Genomic DNA, 25,196 nt, shown 5'->3' with positions numbered 1-25,196 from the left:
CTCTTATATATTTATCTAACCATTATCATATCTATCAAAACAATCCAAATGGTTAAACTGTATCTTCATTCGTAAGTATTTAAAATAAAACTCTGGTTATATTCTATATTTTTCTTACTGTCAGCAAAATTCCACAAAAAGACCACAACCAACAATGAAATGATCCCACTAACAAGAATAGTCTTTGTATCCAAAGCCTGATATAGCTTGTTCCTCTGTGCCAAAGAGCTCCATTGTTGTAAAAAAAAAAAAAAAAAAAAAACTATTAAAAACACAATGGATGTTGGTTGCACAGAGGAATTAGGCTTTGACTACACAGTCAATATTTGTTGGTTTTGTTCTTTTCATGGGATTTCTTGAGAATAAGAAAAATACAGAACATTATTACAGTTGTTCTTTAAGTATAGTTCAGTTTAGGTGCGCTGCAGTCACCGTGCAACGAGGGACATCTAAATCTGAAATCATAAAATTTTACAACTGTGTGGTCACCACCAAAGATGGTGTGGGGGCATCGTCTTATAATGCATCCATGAATAAAATACGATCAGGGAAGACCATATAAAAACTAACAGGAAAAGCAGAAAGCATTTTTGCATTCATTTTCTACACTCAGTGATTTCAACTGCCACATTTCACTTCCTCCTCTGAATGCAGCTACTGTAGTATTTTTATTCTGGACTATCTGAGTCATTGAACAGCCTATGTGACACACTGAGACATTTATATCCACACACCACTCAGATTCTCTTTTCTATCAGTGCAACCTATAATGATAACTCTCCTGAACTCATGTTACCCTCTCACTGTCTAACCTTAAACAACCAGACATGCACCCACAGACACGTAATGTATTGTGTCTGGCTTCACTGTGTCCTAACCGACACTAAATAAAACTCTACTCCCCTTAGTTACTGGTGTTGTATCTGTGAAGCTAACCACACATGGCAGATTTGCTGCTCTGAATTCAGCATTCAACCAAATCCTCTCATTTCTACCCAACAATTGTAGCTTGTTAGCTGAAATGACAATCTCTGACTAGCAGATTTTATCAGCTATAGCTAGATAAGGTAAACTATTGATATTTGTAGCACTCAGTGAACTGGGTAAAAACTTTGTCTCCAGCTGAGATGCTAATGTTTCACAAATGTGTTTCAAAATTATAAGCCTGTAAATATGCATATGATGGCTACATACATCATATTATGCTAAAACAAAGAGAGTAAAGCTATACTTCCTAGGCAAAAAGTTAGCATCCTTACCTGCCAAAGGATTGTGAAAAAGACATGGAAATATTGTGGTGCAATTTACAATACAGTATTATGAGAGTGTACTTAAAATGTTCTTCATTCCAGCATAACCTGTGGATGGTTTTGATGCTTACTTGTAGCACATTTAGATGCAGCTATGAACAAAACACCACAGCAACCACAGAGATAGCAATTTCTTGACTCCACAGCAATGCTTTCCCTTTGAATTATTTTAAAATCTGTTTTTTTTTTAAATCTGCCCCTTCCTCTCTTTCTCCAGTCTTTATCTCCTTCTTTATTTTTTTCCATCTCTCTTTTCTCATCTGTCATTCATGTCTTCTCTCTGACTGTGCACCTGCCCCCCCTCCTCCCCCCACTACTTCCCTCCTCACCCTCTGCCACTTCCTCTCCTGCTCCACCGCCTACGCCTCCCAGTTCTCTGCCTTCCTGGAGGATTGTGAGTGTGCATGAACAGGCCCACTGATGAGATCAATTATCTATCAGCATTCACAAAAGTATTGATTTAATACCCTAACACACACACACACATACAAACACTAACACACACACACATTTCTCTCTCTGCACTGCAGCGCTCCTTTGTCCTGTGGGCCCTGGGGAAATTGGAGGCTCTCTGAGTACGCCGTGAGCTTGATTGTGCTTGTGAAATGTTCAAGTCATGCCCTAAAATGGGAGCTGTTTAAGTATGTGTGTAAGTGTGTGTGTCTGTGTGTATGCTCCATCTATAAAGCTCCAAAGCCTCGGCCCTCTTCCCATGGGCTTACGCATTGTAGAGACGGCTATTATTCTTTTATCATTCGGCTTTTTGTTGTCATTACATATCGCTCTTTGCCTCTCCTCCCGAGTGGCCTCATCCTTCATTCTGTCCCTCTCTCCATACATTTGATGCCTCTTCTCTTTTTTCTCTGCCCCATCCCTCCACTATTGCTCTCCCCGGCAGTGGTGAGGTGTCTTATGGGTTGTTTGTTAAAGAGTAGAGGCATAACAGGCTTCCCTCTTCTCCCCTGTTTCCTTTCCTCTGCCTCCCCCAGCCCATGGGGAATCGTTGAAGTGCAGCTTTTGCTTCTTTGCCCCCTCTTCTGTTGCATGATTTAGAGGCAGTGGCTGCATGGTGCATAGCATGTGTGTACGCACAGACGCACACACAGACTCCCCGGAGCGCCTAATCTCTCCTTTCTCCTGCAATTTTTCATTCTTTCACCCAAAAACAGCAGAGAGCCTATTCACACACAGCAGCACAAACACGTACCTAAACGTGCATTTAATACCGATTGTCACACGATTTTCCCCTCTCTCTCTCTCTTTTTCTCACATGTAGAGACACACACACACACTAGGGAGGTGGTGCATTGCTCTGTCTGAACACTGCATTGGTTTCCCCTCCATTATCCTGCGATTGGACAGTTAATGTTGCAGGAGGCAAGAGAAATGGAGGGAGATAGAGGCCTGTAGCTTCGACATTTACTCGGCGCACGCACACACTGATCTTAACAGAATAGCAAAGCTCATTCACTCACACATAAACACATGCAAATACAAGCACTTATCACCACATGAGGAAATATGCAGAAAATATATTTGTTTCCAAGGCCATTAATATGCATATGTAAAGAGAGAAGACAATATTTTTTGCAGCCTCTCCTAAGACACAGCCAATTACTGCAGAGAAACCTCTGTCGTTTATCAGAGCCTCACACCTGCAGTAAACATGCTCAGCTCTCCAACCTCTGGACTGTATTATCTCACTATATACAGTATACCTTAGGGAGAAAATGCAGCATATGCATTACTTGTGCACATATGAAGGCTGGGTGAAATTAGTGTCATGTTAATAGGGATATTTTTACAATACTGACGTTTTTTGTGACATTATGCTTTGATGGTGTGATGGCAAATTATCTTTAGGTTTCTAGGTATTATTCAGACAGAACAGGACATTTGAAGAAGCCATCTTGGGCTGCTGAGATGTACATTTTTCATTCATTTTTCATTATTTTGTGACATTTTACAGACCAAGCAAGTTTTTTAAAAATGTGTACTCAAATGAAAGATGAGGAATGTATGTATGTACAGCAACAGACAGGAAGGAAAACAAGGCAAAAAACAAAAGGAGCAGACAAAAGGCAAAATCCAAGAATGTGCAGGTGGTTGGAAACAGGCAGATAAAAGCAGATAAGCAAGGCTGGATAGCTACAGCATAGACAGCACAACAGACGATATGCAGAGAAGAGGAGGAAATGGGCTGGTACATGTACTAGGAATTGATCAGGGAATTAGGAAGAGGTGGGTAAGGTGGGTGTGGAAGAGGCAGGTGGCTGAAAGGCACAGAGGGGTAACTGCAGGGCAAGAAGGAGTGGCATGGTCTGAAATGACAGGAGGGTTAGTAAAATGGCAAAGGCAGAGAGAGAATGAATGAATGCATGGATGAACTGTGACAAAAAACAGTAAATCTTCCCAATGGAGAAGTGCGAACCAGAAAACGATTGGAGTTTCTGCTAACAGTTAACTAAAGCTCCTGTGATGACTGTTGTTCAAAGCATGGTTAAGCATAATTTGGTTTTTCCTTCATGTCAATGAGATGCTTGAAATGAAATATGAAGAAATCTTTCAAAGAAATATGAGTGAATTTCATTACAAAATACCATGTGCTGTAAGAAACTGCTGAAATATGGACTAAACCAAAACTGAGCACATTTAGGATGATGAGAAATAAATATGGTATATGAAGAATTGCACAGTTTAAATTATATAAGAAGCATATAAGAAGATCTTTATGTGCCCATTTGGGATCTAGTATTTTACCACTGGACCCCATCCCCCAGCAACCGCACTGCATATCAGATTTAATTTAGCATGAACAATAAAGTCAGTGTGACAGTTATTAATGATTTTATTCAGAGTTTAAAGTTCTCACCTTCTGTCCTCACTTACCCACAGGAATGTTTTGAATGGACTTTAACCCTCTCTCTCCCTCTCTCCATGTTAAGCATCCTCTCATCACCCTCCCTCATCTTTGTACAGTCTGACATAATCTAATGAGCTGCTGAAGTGGAGCACGCTACCCACTCTCCAAACTGATAAACACTGTACCCTGTTTAATCAGCCATTCACAATGTGGTTTTAGTTATCTGTTTGTCATTATGCATTGAGTATTATCTGGGATGATGAGTATGTTTACATGCACATTAATGTCCTGGTTTTGAGTCTCATCCTTGTTTTGACCGTATTTTGGATATGATATAACATGATACACAAGGAACCTGGTTATTCATATCCTTGTATACACAATCATAACAGTATCCAGGTCTCTGTTTGTCTGCCTGCAGTTGTGTCTGTTACTTCACTAAAATCTACATTACTGAAGTCAAACTTTCCCTTTATTTCACCATGTTGATCATTGTTTACATTATAATGTAATCCAATAATCATCATTATCATTGTTTATCACAGCAACTTTTGTTTTACTGACTAAACACTACATAACTTGAGTTGATGACATCCCCTGTAAACACAGCAGAGAATGATCAGAAACCTAGATAGAGTGTTTATATGCCACAGTATCCCGGTTTCTGTTGAAGTACTCAAGCTTGCTTATTCAGGTTTCTCAAGACCTGGATGAAGGCTTATCCAGATTTCTGAAACCAGGATATTGCACTTACATGCTCAAAAAAAGGGGACACTTCTAAAACCTGATCAATTAGTCCATTCATCAATTACAAGAAAAATAATGTGCTACTATTCTGATAGTAAATCAATAATTTGAGTAAAAAATGTTTTCAGTCTCTCAGATACAAGGTTTTCCTACTTCCTCAGTTTTATATCATTGAATGTCTTTGGTTTGGTCACCTTGGACCCATAGAAAACGGGAAGGACATCACTACTTTTGCGATATTTTATGGACTAAATGAACGAATCAGCAGATTAATCGATAAGGAAAATAATCAGTCTCATTATGTCTGCGTGTACTTCCTGGAGGTCAGTTACACTAAGAGGCACATTCAACAGCTTTTCATGTTCAGTCCCCCTTTACCAGGAACTTCCTTTTCATCCTCTTCTTGCTTGGCTCCTCCAGACCATTTCAGGCCATCTGGACGTATCACACTGTGTGCAGGGACACTTGGCCACATCACAGCTCTTTTTTAAATGTACACGTGGAGCAAAATAGTACAACAGTCAAGACGGTCAAAGAGCAGAGGGCAAAGATGCAGAAAGAAAAAGAGCAACTAGGGAGGGGAGACCATGTGTGTGTTTTGTTGCCTGGCAACAACATTGAGTGTGACAGTGTTGGGGGTTAAAAAGGAAATGTGGATGTGAAGAGGACTAGATTGAGGTGTCTATAAGTGTAAAAAGAGGATGGTAAATCACTCAGAGTTGGTTGAAAGCAGCAACATTGACTGACTCACTTGACTTATCACTAGTGTTGAGAAATCAATGTAACATATGTAACTATACTGTATTTATACGGACATTATTTTTACAGTAGTACTTGTGAAAGAAATATAGAAAAGAATCCTGATCTGATATTTTTTAAGTGTTGTATCTCTACAAAAAGCAAGAGTTCAGATAAAAAAAAATCAGCTCAACTGTTACAGCTCTATGAACATGTACATCTAACCTGTGAAAGGATTGCAGCAATGTAAACTTCTATTCTTCCAACCTTTTGTAATTAAATATGCAGTGTACATTTCCTATGATAATGCCAAACTATTCATTTCACTTCCATTCACTAGGAAAGTTAAAGGAATAGTTTGGCATTTTGGCAAATAAGTTAGCTTTCTTGCTAAGAGTTAGGGAAGAACATCGCTGCCACTCGTGTCTGACAAATATGATAAATATGAAGCGGCAACCAGGAAATGGTTAGCTTAGTTTAAAGACTGGAAAAAAGGGGAAACAGCTAGCCTGGCCCTGTCTGAAAGTCAGAGTCAAAACATTATTTTATTCACCTGCCATCCAGCAGTGGTCTCCATCTTCATGGGTATTTTTGGGACTTCACAGAGGTCTACCTTCTGCCTAAAAAGATGAAATATTTGGGGAAAAAACAATATTTAAATCCAATAAATCAAGCAGGTACATCTCAACATTATTTCACCCAGAAAGCATTTTATCTTCCAATTAGACAGAAGACATTGTTAAGATCAATAAATTAAAGACACAAACCACTGCTGTATTACTAATAAAACAAGACTGAGAGTCTATAGCCATGCCAAGCTAGGCTAAGCTAGTTTGGCTCTGTCCAAAGGTTGAACAAAACTAAGAGATGAATGCATCTCAGATGCTTTACTTAAAGTTAAATATTAAGGCTAGCATGATCCACAAAGTTCAGCTAAGGTTGTACAGTATAAAATTGAATTGGATCACTAAAGTTCATCCTGAGGGGAACATGAACACGTCTGAACCAAATGTCATGGTGACTTTTCTCCTCAGGTTTACATAGGGAATGCTATGTTGTTGATCACAGAGTAACGCACAGAATGTTACAGAGCTCACAAATGGGAATAGTTGTCAACTTGTTCTCATCAAACTCCCGGCAAGGAAGCCAGAAGGCATACAAGATTCACCCAAAATGACTAACCATTTGTTTAAGTTTACTTACTCAGGATACATTCTGTTCTCCTCCCCTGCCCTCTCTTGTTTCGCTCAGGCTCCCACTATCATTAACTGTCCCATTTTGCTCTCGTAATGTCTCCTCTCCCATGCTGTAGTAGAGAGAGGTGAGTCAGCAAGAGACAGATAATTGGAGCGATAAGTAGAGGGTGGCAGATGTGAGAATGACAAAAAAAAAAAAAAAAAACATAAAAAAGGGTTTTGACTGCGAAGGGAGTTGGACGAATCATTGTTGCACAGACATGAGTAATTATTGATGATTAAAGAAGTGTGGAGACCTTGGTAATCCACAAAGGGGAAGACTGCTTGTGGACAGATATGTTTGTAGAGCGGACTCAGGCCGCTGTTGTCACATGGAGGTGAGGCGTATGCTATGGTTCCTCTTCGGTTCGTGATTATAACCATCTCTAATGTATTTATGACCTGCTTATTACTGTCTGCCACAAGTCATGATTTGTCAAGCATCTAATTATAAACATGTCTTCCTCTCTCTGTCTTTTTCTGTCTCCCTCTCAGCTGATTTCCAGTGACGCAGATGGGGCCATTCAGAGGGCAGGACGCTTCAGGGTGGAGAATGGTTCATCAGATGAGGTACACAAGATAGTATAATATACTGTTGTATTACCCATCCACTCAGCCCTATCTCGCTCTCACTAAGCTCAGTAAATGATGATCAGCCCAATTTAGGAAGTAGATGATGCATAAGTTTGTTCAGCCAATATTTGTAAATTGGTGCAACAGATTCATAAGTACAGTACATTGGACTTGGTGGTAAACCAATTTAACTTTTGTAGATTTTTTTTTTATCTTTGTACACCTCTGAGTTGCTCTTTCTAACATTATTATTAAGTGATCATTTATTCAGAGTAGCTTAAAATAATTCAAAAATAATTCAACATTTGGCATATATAGTTTTCTGCTTTTTTGCCAATATGAGACGACTGATACCACTCTCATTTCTGTGTGGTAAATATGACACTATGGCCAGGAAATGATTAGCAATTTAAGATTAGCTTAGTGGAAGCAGGAGGAAACAGCTGCTCTGTCAAAGGACACAAAAACCTGCACACCAACAACTCTAAAACTCATTCATTAGCACATTATATCTTCTTTGATTAATACGTACAAAACCAAAATGTAAGAACAGGAGGTTATATCTCAGCTAGCTAGGTGTTTCACCATATTTTTCTGTCTTTATGCATAGTTAAGGTAACCACCTACCAGCTACAGTATATTTAACATACAGACATGTATGTTAAATAACTCTCAGCGAGAAATCAAATAAGCATTTTTCCTGACATGTCAAAACGGTCCTCTGGTATGACTTGTAAAGCTGATTTACAGGAGTTGCTTGTTGCAGTGGTTCCCAACCTGGGGGTCAGGACCTGTCCAATAGGTCACATGTCAGGAGTCACATAATGATTAATGGGATAGGAAATAAGAAAAGCCGTTGGTCTGATGCGTACATCATCACTTTTCTCCCATATTTGCTTTTCCCTTGCCAAGTTTATCGAAAAAGAAAAAACTGAACACTTGATTACTGAATTAGTTGTGTTTGTTGCAAAATTATAACAAAAAAAAAGTGTATGTCTAAAAACACAAACAGACAAACTGTATCAGTACACATAAAGGTTACACGAAGAACCTCGTTGTCACTGACTGGGAGACGCTTAATCTTTATTTTTATATTGATAAATGCATCAAAAAGGAAATCTGACCTAGTGCTCATACTGGTGTTAACCTGTTCTTGAATAATGCAACCCCTCCTATTTAGCAGTTATAGGCAGTATATAAACATTTAAGTATAATTTAACATTTAAGTGTTTATTAATGTATTTGTTAACAACTATACTCAAAGACAAAAGAGGCTTTTCCAAACAGCCTTCCACTTTTTAATTGAGGATCTTTACATCCTCCAGGATTATTCACATCATGATACAACAATGATAACAGCAAAAAGTCAGACTACAACTCACTGTGCCTGTGCCTTAGCTGTATCTGATCCCCTTCCCTGTACTGTAATCTGTACTGCTGCATTGTGAAACAGCATTCCACAGAGAAGACTGCTGTGACTCAAGCTGTGACCATCATGATGACAAGGTGGTGTGTTTGTGTGCGTGTGTGTGTGCGTGCGTGTGTGTGTGTGTGTGTGTGTGACAAACAGACTTTGGACTACACCCCGGGAACCTGGAGGAGAACCGATGTCCATCTGGAGAATCCAGAGTACCACACCAGATGGTTCTTTAAATACTTCCTGGGAAAAGGTCAGTGCTGCTCTGCTGTGCTCCATTTAAAAAAAAAAAAAAAAAAAACTACAAAAACACACACACACACACACACACACACACACACACAGTTAGTGTGAGATAAAGAGAGAAATTTAGGGGGCGAGGGTGAGGGAGAGCATATAAGCTGGCTTTCAGACGCTGCAGAAATAAAACATCCTCTGAATTTATTCCCTGGTCCACAGGATACTTCTTATCTTATGAAGTCAGCCCTGTCCTCATGCCGCACTGCTCTTCATTCAAGGCCAAAACTTGTTAGCATCCAGCCATATCCCCACTGAGGGTCTCAACTACACTCTAATCCCATACACCACCAAGGGAGGAAACCCATGGAGGACACACAGCCTCACCAGGCAGAGCTAAACCTTGCCTCCAACAGATAACGCATTTAAGATCGGAGCGTGAGCTTCTGCAGCGAGCCCAGCGTGGTGCGGCATGCTAGTAGAAACGATCCACAGAAGCCAGAGACTGTTAAAAATAGATTAGAATTGGTCACCTGTCCCCTCACCTTTCTGACCCTCATCTTTTCTCCATCCTCATTAAGACCCTGCCTGTTCTCAGACTCGCAGTGTAGGTGGCGCAAGTTGTGCAACAAAAGATCATCGTCCGTGTTTCCTTACTATGACTCAAAAGGGAAAGGTTGAGATGAAGGACAAAGCCTGAGATGGACAGAGATAATTGTGAAGGAAAGCCAGTGAAAGAAAGCGAGAAAAAAAAGTCAGTGAGTGGAGGAAAAGAAAATGCATTTTCTCCTCTAGCCAGGGTCATGTTCTAATCATGCTATGGCATGGGCAGTTTAAAATGAGCCATGTCTCAAGAAATTTGGCTCGACCTGTTTGGACTGCAGCTGAGCCATCTGTGTCTCACAGCCTGAGCAGAACTGACTGCATCATACAACACAACACATTATGAACTCAAGGCCAGTTATTCTAACACGAGCATTTCCTGTCTGATGAAGCGCCCAATACAGTGACTTGAAATCAGAATTTCCTCATGATTAGGTGAAGAACAATAAAACTGTTTGTCCTTGTTTGCTTCCCTGTTGTCTTACATTAGGTACAAAGATAATTCCTGATTGTAGACACTTAGAATGTGCTTTGTACTCACACAAAGAAAAAGCTCAAGCTGGCTAAACTAATAAGTGTATAAATGCAACCCAACCTTGTAAAGTCATTGCTTTCCTGCAGCATAAAAACAGCTAATGGAGAGTAAACAGAGCTGTAAACTAAAAGGAGGAATTAGAAGAAAGAGAGATTGTGGAATAAAGAAAACATTAGAGGAAAAGAAAGCCTTACACAAGGACAAAGAATGGGACAGCAACACAGGCAGAGATCCTGCGTCTAATTGGGTTCGCAGGTCTGTTCAGCTTTGTTTCTGAAGATGTTACCCTGTCAACCAAGGAGGAAGATGCATGAATGTGTGACTCTGCTGAGGTATTGTCAGGAGATCTTTGTCCGTGCCCATGTCACACACAGAGAGAACTGGCAATGGGGGGAGATAAATGAAAGTGAGGACAAAATGGCAGAGAAAAACAACCCAAGACAGCAAGAGGATGAGAGAGGGAGTTGAATAGCTAAATAATCTTACAGCAAACTGATGTAAGTTGGTCATAAGGAGAAAAATAAATGAAACTTCAACATCATTTCTCCAGTCACTGTTTGATATTTTGATTGTTACATCCAAATGTTAAACATCCAGTATACATCGAATGTGTAATTTTACCTGTACGTTATCCCTGTCTCCCTCAGTCCACCAGAACTATGTGGGAACAGATGCAGAGAAGAATCCCTTCTACCTGTCAGTCGTCCTCTCAGACCAGAACAACCAGCGGGTTCCTCAGTACAGAGCCATCCTCTGGAGAAAGACGGTGAGTTCACCATCTGTGCGCCTCACAGCAGTGGTGGAAGACGTACTGAGATCCTTTACCCTGAGTAGAAGTAGCAATACAACGATGTAAAAACACTGCATTACAAGTAAAAGTCCTGCTTTTGATATTACAATTAAAGGTGCCCTGTGGCATTTTTGACCAGGGCTCCTTTTAACAGAAGTACAGAAGTATTCTCAGCAAAATGTTTTTAAAGTGTCAACCTTAAAAGCTCTGGTTCTGCAGGATAATGGCTGCTGTGACTCATATGTTATTAGATAACATTTATTCTGGTGAAGCAATATTTAAGTATCATTTTATCTGTTGTAGTTGGTCAAGGTGGAGCTACTTTTAACTACTTTAGTTTGATAGATTAGTCTGCTAAGTTCCTCTACATAAATGTCTATTTTACTTTATGGTAATCTTTGCTTTTCTGATGAAATAATGGATCATTTTACTTATTTTGGCCTCAAACTGTCATTTAAAGCAACCCAATGTAACTTTACTGAGCAACAGCAGCCTTTGCATCCATTAATAGTAATTACTTCTGTTGGGACCAGAGTCCAAGTGGTTTTCATGTACAGAAAACAGAAAACTTTCAGTCGCTTTACTGGGGCTCCAACTGTGTAGTCCCACTCTGAACTGAAATTATATTTAATTACCCATGATCCCAGAGCTAAATTGCTGCTGTAAGAAACAAGCTAAACTCCAAACATTTAGAATTCTCAATATTTATAAGGTTTCCTTGCTGAATATCAGAGATTAATGTTGCTTTTTAATGATTTCTAAGTCTTTTAACTGATCTATAGTTTGGCGTTACTCTTGAACTTCCTGGGCCTGATCCCACTTAGACTCAGTTATGCACTTCTCGCGGGAGATCATACCTGCTCCCTCAAGTTACATAGTGCAAGAGCAGGCATTCAGGGCTTGGAGTGAGAATGACTGAGGCACCATTCTCCCAATTACAAGTCAGTGTACCATCAAAATGATTTTGAAGCTGTTATTATGAAGTAAAATTGTTTCATAATGTTGCTTTAAATGAAACCATGTGAGAAGTTTAGATGGGAAATCTCTCTTTGGTGGAATTGTTCATAGATATCTTCAACATCAGCACAACACTAAATTTGTGACCGCTTACATGTTTTGTAAGGGCTCACAAAAATGCAGGGAAACACTGGTTTAAAGAATTTATTGTATAGTTTAACACTTGTATTATCTCTGTAAAATCTTAATCTGAAAGGTAACTTGTAACTATGGCTGTCAGATAACGATAGTGGAGTAAAAAAAAATCCATCTCAACTATGGTGGAGTACAAGTATGTAGTAGCAAGAAATGAAAAATAAAAGTAAAGTAAAATCACTTTATAATTCTATGTTCAGTACTTGAGTAAATGTACTAAATTACTTAACACCACTGCCTCACAAGATTTTCCCCCAAATAGAAGGGAAGGAACTGAAACTTTTAGTACACTGGAGCACATGATTGAACATGAGAAATTTCTGTTGAATACAGAGTCGTAGGTGGTACTTTCTCTGTGATCTAAATATGAGAAGGCACAAAATGGCATCTTGAGAGACTATGCTACTCCAATTTTGAGTCACTGTGTGTGTAGGTGTGTGTGAGAGATGCATGTTCATTATTGTGTGTTTGTAGTGTGACTCAGCTTCATGACCAAGATAGCTTGGATCTAATTTTGGCCTCCAGCCTCATCTGGAACCTGATTAGGGTTGTGCACCTCCGCTGCCTGATCACATCGATTTGTCTTGTTTCTGTCAGACTCTAACTGGTACAGGATGTTGTTGTTGTTGAACAGAACAACTTTGTTTGGCTTGAACTTCCCTGGTTTAATTTGACTCTGACAAACTAAAAAATATGTTGCGTTCTCTGAATTTCTTTAGGGTGATATTACATTTACATTACATTTTTTTTTAACAGTGAACAATAGTACAGCTGGTTTGTGGATGGGCATTTTATGATCCCCCTTCAATAGCCTCGGAAATCTTTTCTGAGACACATAAAAAACATACTTTGATCAAGTGGTTCCTTAAAGAAAAGGCAATTGAAGCCCTACAGTGCTAACAGTTTGTAATCCCTGATCTATGTCATTCTTGTTCTCACAGGGCACTCTGAAGATCAGCCTCCCCTACAGCCCGACCAAAACACTATCAGTCAAGTCCATCCTCAGGTGAGAAGTGAAGCTTGGAACTCTACACTGACACAGTTAACAGTTATGACACAGTTTTGCAACACACACATATGAAATTTAATATAGGTGGTTATCTAACACTGGTACTGAAACATTAATACTTGCATACAATGTATACTTGATACTAGAGAGCTCAATCAGAGCCACAAAACGCAGATAAGTGTCATAAAAATCAGCAAATTTTGTAAAGGAAAGGGGTTGTTTTTTGTAACAAGCTGTTTGTGTCTTTACTATTTTAACAAAATATCATAATACCTGAAGTATATGAAGACCTGAAAGAAATGATTTTTTTTTTTTTTTTTTTTTTTTTTTTTTTTTTTTTTTAGCCTTTAGTGGTTTATGACAGTATTTTGTTAAAGATAAGATACACATGGACCTTGGTTTCAAAATATGTCTCTGTCTACATGTGGGTAAATGCTTTACCTCAAATACAGAGTAGCATACCTACCACTAATGGCCATTATTGTGTTCTTTGGCAAGTACTAGAGGAAAAATGAAGCATTTGCTCCCGAGATGAGCCTCCGGTATCTGTTTTGGTAGTAGGAGTGGGGTTCAATAGCATATAAGTTATTTTTTCACTGGCTAATCTATCTATCCATTTTCTGCTTCAGTGATTAATTAATGATAATTTTAAGAATTATTGTCTTATACAGCAGGGAAGTGTTGACAATGTTAATGCATCCCCCCGGCCAGTTAATGTTAATAAATTCATGCACTTGGTAAATAATTCTAGGCCATATTATTCCTGCTGCCTTTCATTGATATCTTTTATACTTAGGTGACTGTGGAACAGGTATTGAATTACATTCTACTTGATATTATAAAGTCTTTTAATTCTTTTTTTAAGTCTCTCTAAGTTTTCAAAGTCTCTCTAAGTACCAAATGGTACAAAAAGTTGCCTAAAGCATTACAAGCTGCCACTTTGTAACCAGCCAAATCACATGAATAAGTAGCCCAACTACTTGAAAAACTGCCCAATCTGGCAACACAGCTTTCATAGTTTCACTGCGTATTTTAATCCAGAAACTCACATGTGTCGAAAAACTTTATTTTCTGGTCATTCATATCTTCAGCAGTATGTTTCCAGTAGAAGATTAGGCCGTAACACAATATAATGAAACAGGAGACTGGAGATTGTACATTCCTTAGGCTGAGTAGCGTCACCACTCCAACTCTGAATGGGTACAAATAGTTCAAGCAGGATGAGAAATCCCCTATAACAGGTCTCATTTTTCTGTGTTACCCTTTGGGCTGTTTGTCTTCCATTAATCCTAAACACCTTGTTATCTTTTTTTTCATCACTACTTCCTCCACTCCTCCTGTCCTTATTCCCAGTGCAATGAACATGGACAGGTTTGAGAAAGGCCCCAGGGAGATCCTCAACCCGGAGATTCAGAAGGTGAGAGTAACACCAGAGCGTCAGCCCCCTCTTAATGAAATGTAACACCGGCCCATTTCATGCCAGGCCTGCTCAGCAGCAACCAAACTGTATGGTATCCTCAGGCTGTGTCATGTCTACCTGGAGTGCTGGTCAGTGTTAATGTTAATAGTCATGTCCTCTCTCCTCAGGATCTGCTGGTGTTGGAGGAACAAGAGGTATGGGATGATACTGCTTTCACAGCAAAGTTTAGCTTATTTGTTGATTGTTTTCTGTTGCTATCAGGCATTTTCAAGGTTAGAGGCTCCTTTTTCCCTTTTGTTTGGTTTTCTTCCCAGTCCCCCACACATAACAGATACCCACTTGATTCTTCTTTGTTATGTCTTTATCTTGGAAAAGAATCTTTAATATTGTCTGACACTTGCGAGAACTACAGTTGTGCTTTCTACTATTATTAAATCATTTATGCCACTCTAATGTAACTGTACATTGGTATTAAGTCTGTTTTTATGTACGGTAATTACTCTCTAAGTGTATCTTTTGTCTGATAATTAGCACTTCTTAGAATAGCAGCACTGTCTGTTAATTAAAATATTAAATGCATAAGATGTAAATTACTTCATAATTTTAAACAACTATTATTCTTCAGGGTTCTGTCAACTTTAAATTTGGTGTCCTGTATGCCAAAGACGGACAGCTCACAGATGACGAGATGTTTAGCAATGGTAAATCTCTCTATACTCAATTTTTCAATGTCCAAACCAATTAAAGGGAGAGTTTGACATTTTGCAAAATAACTCATTTGCTTTCTTGCCTAGAGTTCGGTGAGAAGATCAATATAACTCTCATGTCTGTCCGTTCAGTGTGAAGTTACAGCCAGCTTATGGTTAGCTTAGTATAATGACTGGAAACAGGGGGAAACAGCTAGCGTGGCTGCTAGCTCTAGCTTTATATTGACCGGACAGACATGCTCATCTAACTCTCAGAAAAAAGGGAATAAATGTATTCCCCAAAATGTTGAACTATCCCTTTAACAAAATAGTAATTACCACAAAAGAAGATATCTGCTAAGTCAAAAGTACCGTGTGTGTTTTCAGAGACGGGGAGCGAGAACTTTGATAAGTTTCTCAATCTGCTGGGTGATGCCATTACGCTGCAGGGATGGGCAGGTTACCGTGGAGGGCTAGACACCAAGAGTAAGAGAGTGCACATCTGCTGAATCACATTCAGATCATTTTAAAAATGATTAAATGCTGGTGAGTATGCCAGTGTTTATTCTTTGTCCTTCTCTGTTTCTGTCTCTTCTTACCTGTAGACGACACTACAGGAATTAAGTCCATCTACACAGTGTATCAGGGCCATGAGCTCATGTTCCATGTGTCCACCATGTTACCCTACTCTAAAGAGAACAAACAGCAGGTGGGTGGCTATAGCTGTGCATTTTTTGTCTCTATTGTCACATATATTGTTTTTATTTTTTATTTTATTTTCATTTACTTGTTTATTTTGCCACCACTTTGGTGCAGATTGAAATATCCCAACAACTATTGCTAGAATTGACATGAAATTTTGTAGACATTCATATTCCCCCAGGGGAAGTGGCTGTGATGATCCCCTGATTTTTCCTCTAGCGCCACTGTGATCTTGCACCCACTAAATGGATTTCCATGAAATTTGGTACATTGTATTCTTCACTTGTATTTGTATTCTCTATACTGTTGGTAACCCCTTTACTTTTCTATCTCTCATCTAGCACCACCATCAGGTCTAAATTTTTATTACTTTTTAATTCATTTCTAATAATTAAAAGAAAAAAAACTTTTTGTTACTAACTAGTTTTTAAATTTGATGAGTATTATGCATGGTAAATTTCATCATGTTAACATTGTCACTGTGAGTTAGTATGCTAACATTTGCATTTAGCTCAAAGTGCTGTTGTGCCTATGTACAGTCTCACAGATCTGCTAGCAATGCTGTAGACATTTAGACTTGTTAAATGTTCACTCATCCAAAAAAGCAGAAGACAACTTTGAAGATCCCACAGCTCTCTCTTTTCCAAAGGAACCCATAGTCTCATGCTGGGTCAGACTTGCAACTCTTGAGATAAATGTTTTGCATTGTCTGCTATCCTTCTCGTCATCCTTTTTTCTCTTTCTCTGTCTATTTTCACTGTTTTCACCAGTCCCACCCAAAGATTGGAGTCCTCTGGCTATACTGTAAGAAGTACACAATGTACAAACTTAAAATGTAAATTGGTCACAGGTCCCCATCTCTGCGCTGATAGGACGCCAGTACAATGGCTGCCAACTTGGCAAAATGTGCTTGCTTTAGGAAGAAAAGGAGAAGAAAGGATGTCATTGTTTTACTGTAGAGCTCCATTCTGTAATGACAGTATTACTGAGTATTATTTAAAAGTGCTGGTGCTTAGCAGATCTGGCACATAAGTGGATTTCTTCTAAAGATAAAAAAAAGACACACTGTCGGTCAATAGTAAGGAACAGTCTGTGCTTGTACTGCATGAGTGTGGCTACAGGTCTGTCACTTGCCTGCAGGCATATGAGAGAATATGACTGTATTTCACACCTGAGCAAAAGGATTTATCCTCTTTGAAGCATGATTGTGCAGAGGTCATCTCAGAGCTTTCCGTCTCTCTGAGACAGCTTGTGTGCAAAGTTGACAGTTAAGCCAGTATCCAAAAAAACAAACAAACAGTGATTCAGGTTTTGATATTTCTCTTGTGTAACTGAAAATTCTAACTAGACTGTGGTGCCAGAAAAAGTGGAGGAGAAAGGGAGTCAATAAAAACTTCTTTTGAGAACCATGAATATCCACAACAAATTTCATGGGAATCCAGGTTTTATGAGTTACTTTTCTCAGATATCTTGCCATGAACCAAAACTTTGGACAAGGGAACATTTTGAAAGGTTGGAAACAATGGATTCATCCACTGGGGAACATGAATATATCACATATCATGACAGTCTGACCAGCAGTTGTTGAGATGTCAAAAAAGTGTTGGACAGACAAACAAAACAGAGCAAATAAAAAGACAAAAAATATGTTAAATTGTAATTGACAGGGGGAGAATGGCCATCAATTAGAATATAACAAAATAGCAAAATAGAAATGGCAAACAAACAGGTGAGACAGGAGTTACTGCTGTAGATATGCTTTATGTTGCTGCCCCTGAAGTTTTGACATCAAAGAGCTGAAATTATCATCACTTCTCAAAGGGTTTATGGCGTGAGGGCTTGGAAAATGTTTGCTATTAGGATGACACCCTCTTCCAAACACATGCACACACACATACACACTATGTCCTCATCATTGCAGCCCAGCCTTGTATGTCAGCAATAGAGTGATACAGAGTAATTCACTTTAAAGCAGCTATAATCAAAATTTTAATGTTATGAAAGGATGACATTACAATGTGTAGTGTGAAAAGGGTCATTTGTAGTGACGAACCAAGAGAGAATTATCCCCCAAAAGCATAGTTTCATTCAGCTTTACTGAGCGGTTTAAGCATTAGCTCAGCTCATTGTCTTGGTTTAATTACAACTTTACTTTTTTGGTTCACTCTCACCACTCTCATCTGTGTCAATTCCAGATACTACAGGCAGCCAATTCATTGAAAAAGTGCATATAAACCCCTTTAATGCTACCTTCCCATGACCAAACAAAGTTAGCAATTAGCTTGATCATTTAGCAGCTAAGTGGCCAGATATTTCCCCCAGCAGTTAGTGTAGGCCAGAGGATTTCAAACTGTGATGCACACCTCCTCGTGGGACACGAGGCAAAGATTCTGCTTAATGCAAAAGGTATACGTTAATGCAGGTGTTCTGAAAACTAGGGGAAGTTAGTTATTGTAGTTTGGCTCATTTGTCAACATGATCAGCAGAAGGAGCTGCAGCAGTGGCTGTGACACACAGCTCATAGAGTTAATTATGATACTTAAAATCACTTTGTGCCTCTGATTGCCACAATTTGCATAAAACATTGTACTTCTTGGAGTCCTGACTCCTGTCAAATCTGAACACACAAACATGATGCATACATTTAGATTCAGTGAACAGTTTTTGATGATATCATCACCTCTGAGAGCGGTCACATACAACTCCAGGACTTAAATTCAGCAGGTGAACAGAAACACGACTCCAAATGATTTCTACTTTTCCCGGCTGTGTAAATAGGAGTATGTTCATTCACTGTATCAGCTTTACAAGGTGATAGTATATCACTGTTTAAAGTTTGTTTCTTTGCCCCTAAGTGACCATAAAAGCCTTTAATCCAGGTTTAAAGACAATTCCTGTCACACAAATCATAGAGTGCTGCAGTTAGGATGTTGTTTTTTCCTCATCTTTGTGTCTCTTTGGTTTATCCTCTCTGGCAGGTGGAAAGAAAGAGGCACATTGGAAATGACATTGTTACCATAGTATTCCAGGAAGGGGATGACGCATCGTCGTCCTTCAAACCGTCTATGATCCGATCGCACTTCACCCGTATCCTTCACACGGACAATGACTGTCAGAGAAATGAAGCTGTAATTAGCTATATGAGTTATGTTCAGAGGAGCTTTGGCTAATGAACACATACCACATCAGCCTGTAAGACTGAAAACATATAGACTGCTATTACTTGCTATTATTAGTGTTTCCTTTACTTTCACTTCCAGATATTTTTGCATTAGTTAGGTATAATAGCCAGAATGACAGTTACAGGTAAGTGGCTTTGATTAGTACTGAGTTTATGTTGTGCCATTCAGGCTTCCTTTGACTGTCTCCACCTAAAAAACTCACTGTAATTCTGACCACTAGGCCATTTTTATTGTCTCTGTGAGTTCCCTTATTTAAAAAAAGTACTTAACTTTACCATACTGCGTGATATGCTATACTTCCACTGTAAATGTAAAAGAGATGTTATATATCTGCTCTCTGTCACAGGTTAAAGATTTTCTCAGAGGAGAGTGTTCCACTGTTTGGACCCCCTCTCCCATCTCCACCTGTATTTACTGATCACCAAGAATTCAGGGACTTTTTATTAGTCAAATGTAAGAAGAAAAAAAAAAGAAACTTCGTCATAAAATGTGCCAGTAGCTGTGTTTTTCTTAAACTAATCGTTCTTCATCTCTGGCAGTAATCAATGGAGAGAAAGCCACACTGGAGACGCCAACGTTTGCCCAGAAGCGTCAGCGGACCCTCGACATGTTGATCCGCTCGCTCTACCAAGACCTCATGCCTGACCTGCACAAGGTACAGCTTCACTGCTGCCCACCAGTCTAGTATAAAGACCAGTCCTTGTCTTTTCTTGGATGGACATACTTTTTGGCCATCTAAAAAGTGCGTAGTACGCAGTTCTCCTCCATCTCCCCCTTGTCACGTCAGTCACTGGCAGTGACTGTAGCTACTGCTGAGCTGCGTTCTGCTGTATTCCACTGCAGCCCTCGGTCTGCCTCTGCATACTGCACCACACTGACTGGATACTACTGCAATGCTGACTTTCTCAGCAGGGCTCTCTCACCTCACATCACTTTTGTTCTTATTTCTCTTGTTTTTTTTTTCCCCCTACACTCACTGTTGCTCCCTAACACAACTTAATTCTCACTGTGTTTCACTCTTGCTGTTCTCACCCCCTGCCAGGGTCAGTCTCTAAGACCCCTTTCTGCTTTCTTTTTCCCTCTGCGTGTGTGTGTGTGTGTGTGTGTGCGCAACATTTTGGACTGTTTGGTGTTCCACGTTTAGGTTCCTTTTTCTCCCCAGAACATGTTAAATCGGAGGTCATTCAGCGACGTGCTGCCTGAGTCTCCAAAATCAGCACGCAAGAAGGAGGAGGCACGGCAGGCCGAATTTGTCAGAATAGGGCAGGTAAGAAAAATATTTTTAAAAACACACAAGCACACACACACACACACACACACACACACACACACACAAACTCACAAACTCACTCACCACCAAACAGAGCTCTGCAGTAAGCAGCTAGAAACACTAATGTGAACGGGCACATTAACACAGGGAAACCAGGGTGCACACAGTGACAAAGGCGGGCATGGGCACACAAACAGCATACCTAGACAAACACACCAGATCACCTAAGAAACCTAGACACACATGTACGCTTAAACACATATTACTGATATAATTGGGCATCAGCACCTGTGAAACAATATATGTACGTTACCTGGTTGTATGTAACTGGTCAGGAATATAGGTCTCTCTGGCTGCACAGAGAGCAGTGTTTGTGTTAACTCTCCATGTGTACAAAAACAATATCATAGCATTAATACAGCAGCTATTTTTATTCTGGAAAATGTTTCCTGTGCTTTATACCACAAGGTAGAGAAGAGTGGGTTTGTTTTAAAAGGCTTCACAGTCCAAGGAGTCATATTATTCCTACTCAAATGTCAGAAAATGTATTTTCTAGATGGTAATTGTGGGAGATGTGATGCTGGTTTTGATCAGCTCCTATTGTGGAGAACACTTAAGATTTGAGCTGTAATCAGGGGCTTAATTCACAGCCAGACACATTGCATAGATTTCCTGTCCACGCTGAAGTACAGCACATTTTTTTGTGAGACTTGTGCACAATTATCTCTCAGAGCCAGTGCATTTTTTAAATTTTGACAGCCAAATCAGCCAAAACTGCAGTTGCAGGAGAAGCTACAGACACGTTTAGAAACTAACCCCTCTTATTTGTGAGTCAGATCTGTGACTCTTTTGTACTATGATGAAGTCATTTAGCAGCTTTAACCCCTGACAGACAGCTGAGTGAACTGGACACCATGATACAATGATAAGAACAGGCTGTTGAGACACAGTCCAGTAGTCACCACCGGGCTGATGTAATCACCATTACACCTCTGTTCTGGATGCTGATGTAACAATTTTGTAATTACAGTCTGAAAACACAGACAAGAAAAGAAAAGCTTACCAAGTGTTGTCCATGGTGTTGAATGTAGATGATCTCTGGTATTTTGGAAATAATTTGTCTGTTGCTTTTTAAAAATAATCCTAAAGATATATGTTTATGCCACTAAAGTAATTATGTATCCTGTGTTTCCTTTGTTTGCTATCTTCATTTGCCAACCCTTGTTCCTCTTTGTGTCACTGTTTGTGTTTTCTACCTCGTTCCTCTTGTTTCTATCGCTCTCTGCTCATAAACACAAAGCCGAGGCATCAACACATTGTGTTGTAAAACATGAAAACAAAGGAAGGTAGACATGTCGAGTCATTGATTATCCAGTTTTGTGGAGACAAGGCGTTTGTCCGCAACTAAACTGACTCTCCCTGTGTCCTCACTCATTGTATGATTTCATGTTCTCATGGACGGCTGATAGGTCTGAAGATGTAATTTCATGGATATTTTAAGAAGGATGACAAAGTACACTGTGCTGCGATGCCACTGTACCGGTGGTTGCTATTGATTTCATTATCTCCAGATTGCCTATTTATGCGGCTATGTAAATGCGCAGCTTGGATTGGAAATTGTCAATCAGATCAGATGGTTGCTGATTGAACATTTGTGCAGTCTGTATTCCGTTTGAATTTTGAAGCAATTGCACCTTTTTTTTGTCATAACACTTTTTTTTTACTGTTGCCTGTTTGCTTGTCTAGCTCCTTTCCACCTGAGTGAGCTGTCTGTCACAGTTCTTAGGGCCTAAATAAGCATGAGAGCAAGGAAAGGACAATGACAGGCCAGTTAAATATTAGTGATGGAATACAAGGTGAATAATTCAGCAAGCTCAGGCCACTGCTGTCCTTCTTGTAATGCATTTATATGCATGATTTGCATGCAGCACACACTCATTTGTCCTATGAAGGGTCAAAGATTTGAAAGGCTTGTTCAGACATTATTTCAGTAACTAGCAGCAACTAGTCAGTACCACATGTCACTTTTTTAGATATCTGCATATGTGATTTGCTCTCTAAACACCTGAGACAGTCTGGTTTAAATATTTGTTCAAGGCCCAAAGTGGTAAAATTAACAACCTGACCAGCTACAACAGTAAAATGTCACATGCACACTGATGCATCAGTTTTAACAGTCTACTAATATTATACATATTGATATATTAGTCACAAAAGCAGAGTTTCTGCAGACTACCTTTACTTTAAAAGTATTTTTGTTTATAATATATACTGTACTGGTTGGATGCAAATACTTCTTCCAAGAACATCAGTCCAAAGCATACAGAACTCACAGAGGTCCATGTTGTGTTTCATGCCTGATGCCATTTCCTCTCTAGGCTCTGAAGCTGAAGACCATCGTGAGAGGAGATGCCCCGACTAGCCTTGTTACCACAGGCCTGTGCAGAAAAGAGGTGAGCCTCTGAGACATGTTTGACATTTCACAGCACAAAATTTTAATCTTAACAAGTAATATAATCTCTGAGTGTATCCTAAATTTTTTTTTTTCTTTAAACAAGACAATATATCGGCTAACATTCTTGTGTACAGAAACACTTTTTTTTTAAAGAATTGTGGCAAATAAATCAACTTGACTGAATAATCTAGAGTAAAACATAGTGGTGTTTGGTGTGCTGCTTCTAAATTAGCTCAAATCTGTCTTTGGCATGACTGATATACATCAGCAATAAGCTAAAACTTGGCAATATATCAGCTGAGGTTTATTGGTCAGGCTGTAGAATCAAGTATTATTTTATATTAGATCATCAATCTGCCTCCATCTGATATCATGACTTGCAACCCTTATTTAAAATAGTTTTTTCTGTAATATTCTGTTAAAACTGGGTGCATGATAATTCATAAGATCAGTGTCTATGTGTATACCTACATGTATTTCTATGTCTGTGTCTACTGCAGCCATGGGAGTCCCAGTCGTTCTGCAGCACGTTCCCCTATGAGATTGTGTGTGCTGACTCCTGGGGTCAGTCTCTGCTGGTTGCGACCGACGCAGCGGGGGTCATGCTGCTGGATGGTGAGGTCATCCTACTCGATATCTCCCCATGCCCTCTAAAATAAAGCCACCCATCCATATCCATTCAATACTGCGCTCAGCAGAATGCCAAGGCCAACAGCTAACATGATGATGATAATGATGTTGTCCACATTTCAGGCCCCGATCCAGCTTCATCCAATGCTGGTGAGTGCCACTCGATCAATAATCTTGTTTCTTCCTCAAGGAATTCTTTCAATATAAATATTTCATCCTTGGATTTTACACGTTTTTATTCTTATGTTTTGTATTGTGTTTCAGAGATGCAGGCTCTGCCTCCTGTGCAGGTGTTTGACAAAACCATGGTGGTGAAGCAGATGCACGTTCTCGAGCCTCAGGACCTGCTTATCACTAGGGCTGACAAAGGTAGGCTTAGACCACAAGAAGCAGGAGAACACTGCTTAACACCTCCTCCTCCCTGCACATCAGAGACCGCTTCCCCTGGCGCCATCCTTCGTCAATCACTGTGTTTTTGCAGCAGAACAGTACTTACAGCAGACATCTTTCTCATTATTTCTATTCCTCTCCCTTATTTCATCTCTGTCATCTCTCTCTCTGTGTTGTCGCGTACCTACTTACCCTTTCCACCTCCATTGGTCCAGTGAACACATTGATCTCTCGCTGTGATCTAAGGAAGCTGACCTATAGAGAACCAATCCCTGTCGAGGTTGTGTGTGTGTATGAGAGAGTGTGTGTCTGTTTATCATCGGGGATGGGCTTGACTGTGAGAGTCGAGTGGGCTTTAAAGGACTGATAGATATGCTGACAAACAGATAAAATGAAACATGCAGTCCTAAAAGCATGCAAAAGACACAAACAGTATATACAAGGAGTTGCTGTGTACTAACAAACAGCTGTAGGATTTGTCTCATGTTTGCTTCAACCAGAAGAGCATGTAATTAATTACCCTTCAGATGATTAGCTAACCCTAATATTGACAAACAGGGATGACTTGGTTTTGATAGTGATTATGTGATGGCAGCGGAAACATTTGTCACGACTGTGTGTGGGCTTTGATAACGCTTCTGAGAGAGCACAAGCCTTAAGAAGCCTTCTAGTAATCCTCCAGCAGTACAACACTATTGTCTGGCCGTGGGAGGATGCTAAAAAGGAGATGGCAAGTTGAGAGTAACCTTAATGCAAAACAAAAGCAGCTTTTTTGCTTTGTTTCCAGGGAAGGACGCTCGGCTCTATGTGTTCAGACTCAGCACGCTCAAGAGAGGCCTGGAGGAGAGGCAGCTTGTCAGGAGCAAGTGTGACAGCCGGGAGAATAAACTGGAGAAAACTAAAGGTACAACATAAGGCATGCAACAATTCACAGAATGATGCAACATACTGCAAATTAATCCTTTCAACAAACAAGCAACATGTAGTGTAATCTCCTGAAATTTGCTTTAATTGAGTTCAATTTAGGCCTTAAAGGATAGATTCCAATTTCTCAAGTGTGTTTAAATGCAATAGTCAAGTGTCCATTTTAACACTGACACATGTTTTGCTTGCTGCAGTTGTTTGTCCTGTTTATACTAGCCATTAAAACACCCCTTCCTAGCATGTTTGTAGTGGAAATGATAAAGGACAAAATCCACAGTCTGGATTGAGTCTGAATTTGAGGTTTCAGCTCTTAGAGTTCAAAATCAAA

The 25,196-nt window shown here is 39.6% G+C and overlaps 1 protein-coding gene across 5 annotated transcripts in view; it reads left to right on the top strand.

The window, feature by feature from the left end:
- garnl3 (GTPase activating Rap/RanGAP domain like 3) overlaps positions 1-25,196 on the top strand; it is a 71,242-nt gene that overhangs the window by 31,427 nt on the left and 14,619 nt on the right. For 3 of the 5 annotated variants that reach the window (XM_018662370.2, XM_018662367.2, XM_018662369.2), the window contains exons 3-21: positions 7,389-7,463; positions 9,037-9,136; positions 10,906-11,024; positions 13,142-13,206; positions 14,563-14,626; positions 14,797-14,823; positions 15,255-15,330; positions 15,703-15,801; positions 15,921-16,024; positions 18,996-19,104; positions 19,278-19,323; positions 19,546-19,652; positions 19,739-19,854; positions 20,344-20,466; positions 22,848-22,922; positions 23,425-23,539; positions 23,678-23,704; positions 23,819-23,923; positions 24,732-24,848. In XM_018662370.2, the coding sequence (XP_018517886.1) occupies positions 7,389-7,463; positions 9,037-9,136; positions 10,906-11,024; positions 13,142-13,206; positions 14,563-14,626; positions 14,797-14,823; positions 15,255-15,330; positions 15,703-15,801; positions 15,921-16,024; positions 18,996-19,104; positions 19,278-19,323; positions 19,546-19,652; positions 19,739-19,854; positions 20,344-20,466; positions 22,848-22,922; positions 23,425-23,539; positions 23,678-23,704; positions 23,819-23,923; positions 24,732-24,848 (1,669 nt within the window). The remainder of the gene's footprint in view (positions 1-7,388; positions 7,464-9,036; positions 9,137-10,905; positions 11,025-13,141; positions 13,207-14,562; positions 14,627-14,796; positions 14,824-15,254; positions 15,331-15,702; positions 15,802-15,920; positions 16,025-18,995; positions 19,105-19,277; positions 19,324-19,545; positions 19,653-19,738; positions 19,855-20,343; positions 20,467-22,847; positions 22,923-23,424; positions 23,540-23,677; positions 23,705-23,818; positions 23,924-24,731; positions 24,849-25,196) is intronic. The other 2 variants (XM_018662371.2, XM_018662368.2) reach the window with 1 other exon arrangement.

The sequence above is a fragment of the Lates calcarifer genome, linkage group LG9, assembly GCF_001640805.2.
Source record: "Lates calcarifer isolate ASB-BC8 linkage group LG9, TLL_Latcal_v3, whole genome shotgun sequence".
NCBI lineage: Eukaryota > Metazoa > Chordata > Actinopteri > Centropomidae > Lates > Lates calcarifer.
The sequence above is the reverse complement of the archived record's forward strand: the minus strand, read 5'-3'. Positions and strand labels throughout refer to the sequence as shown.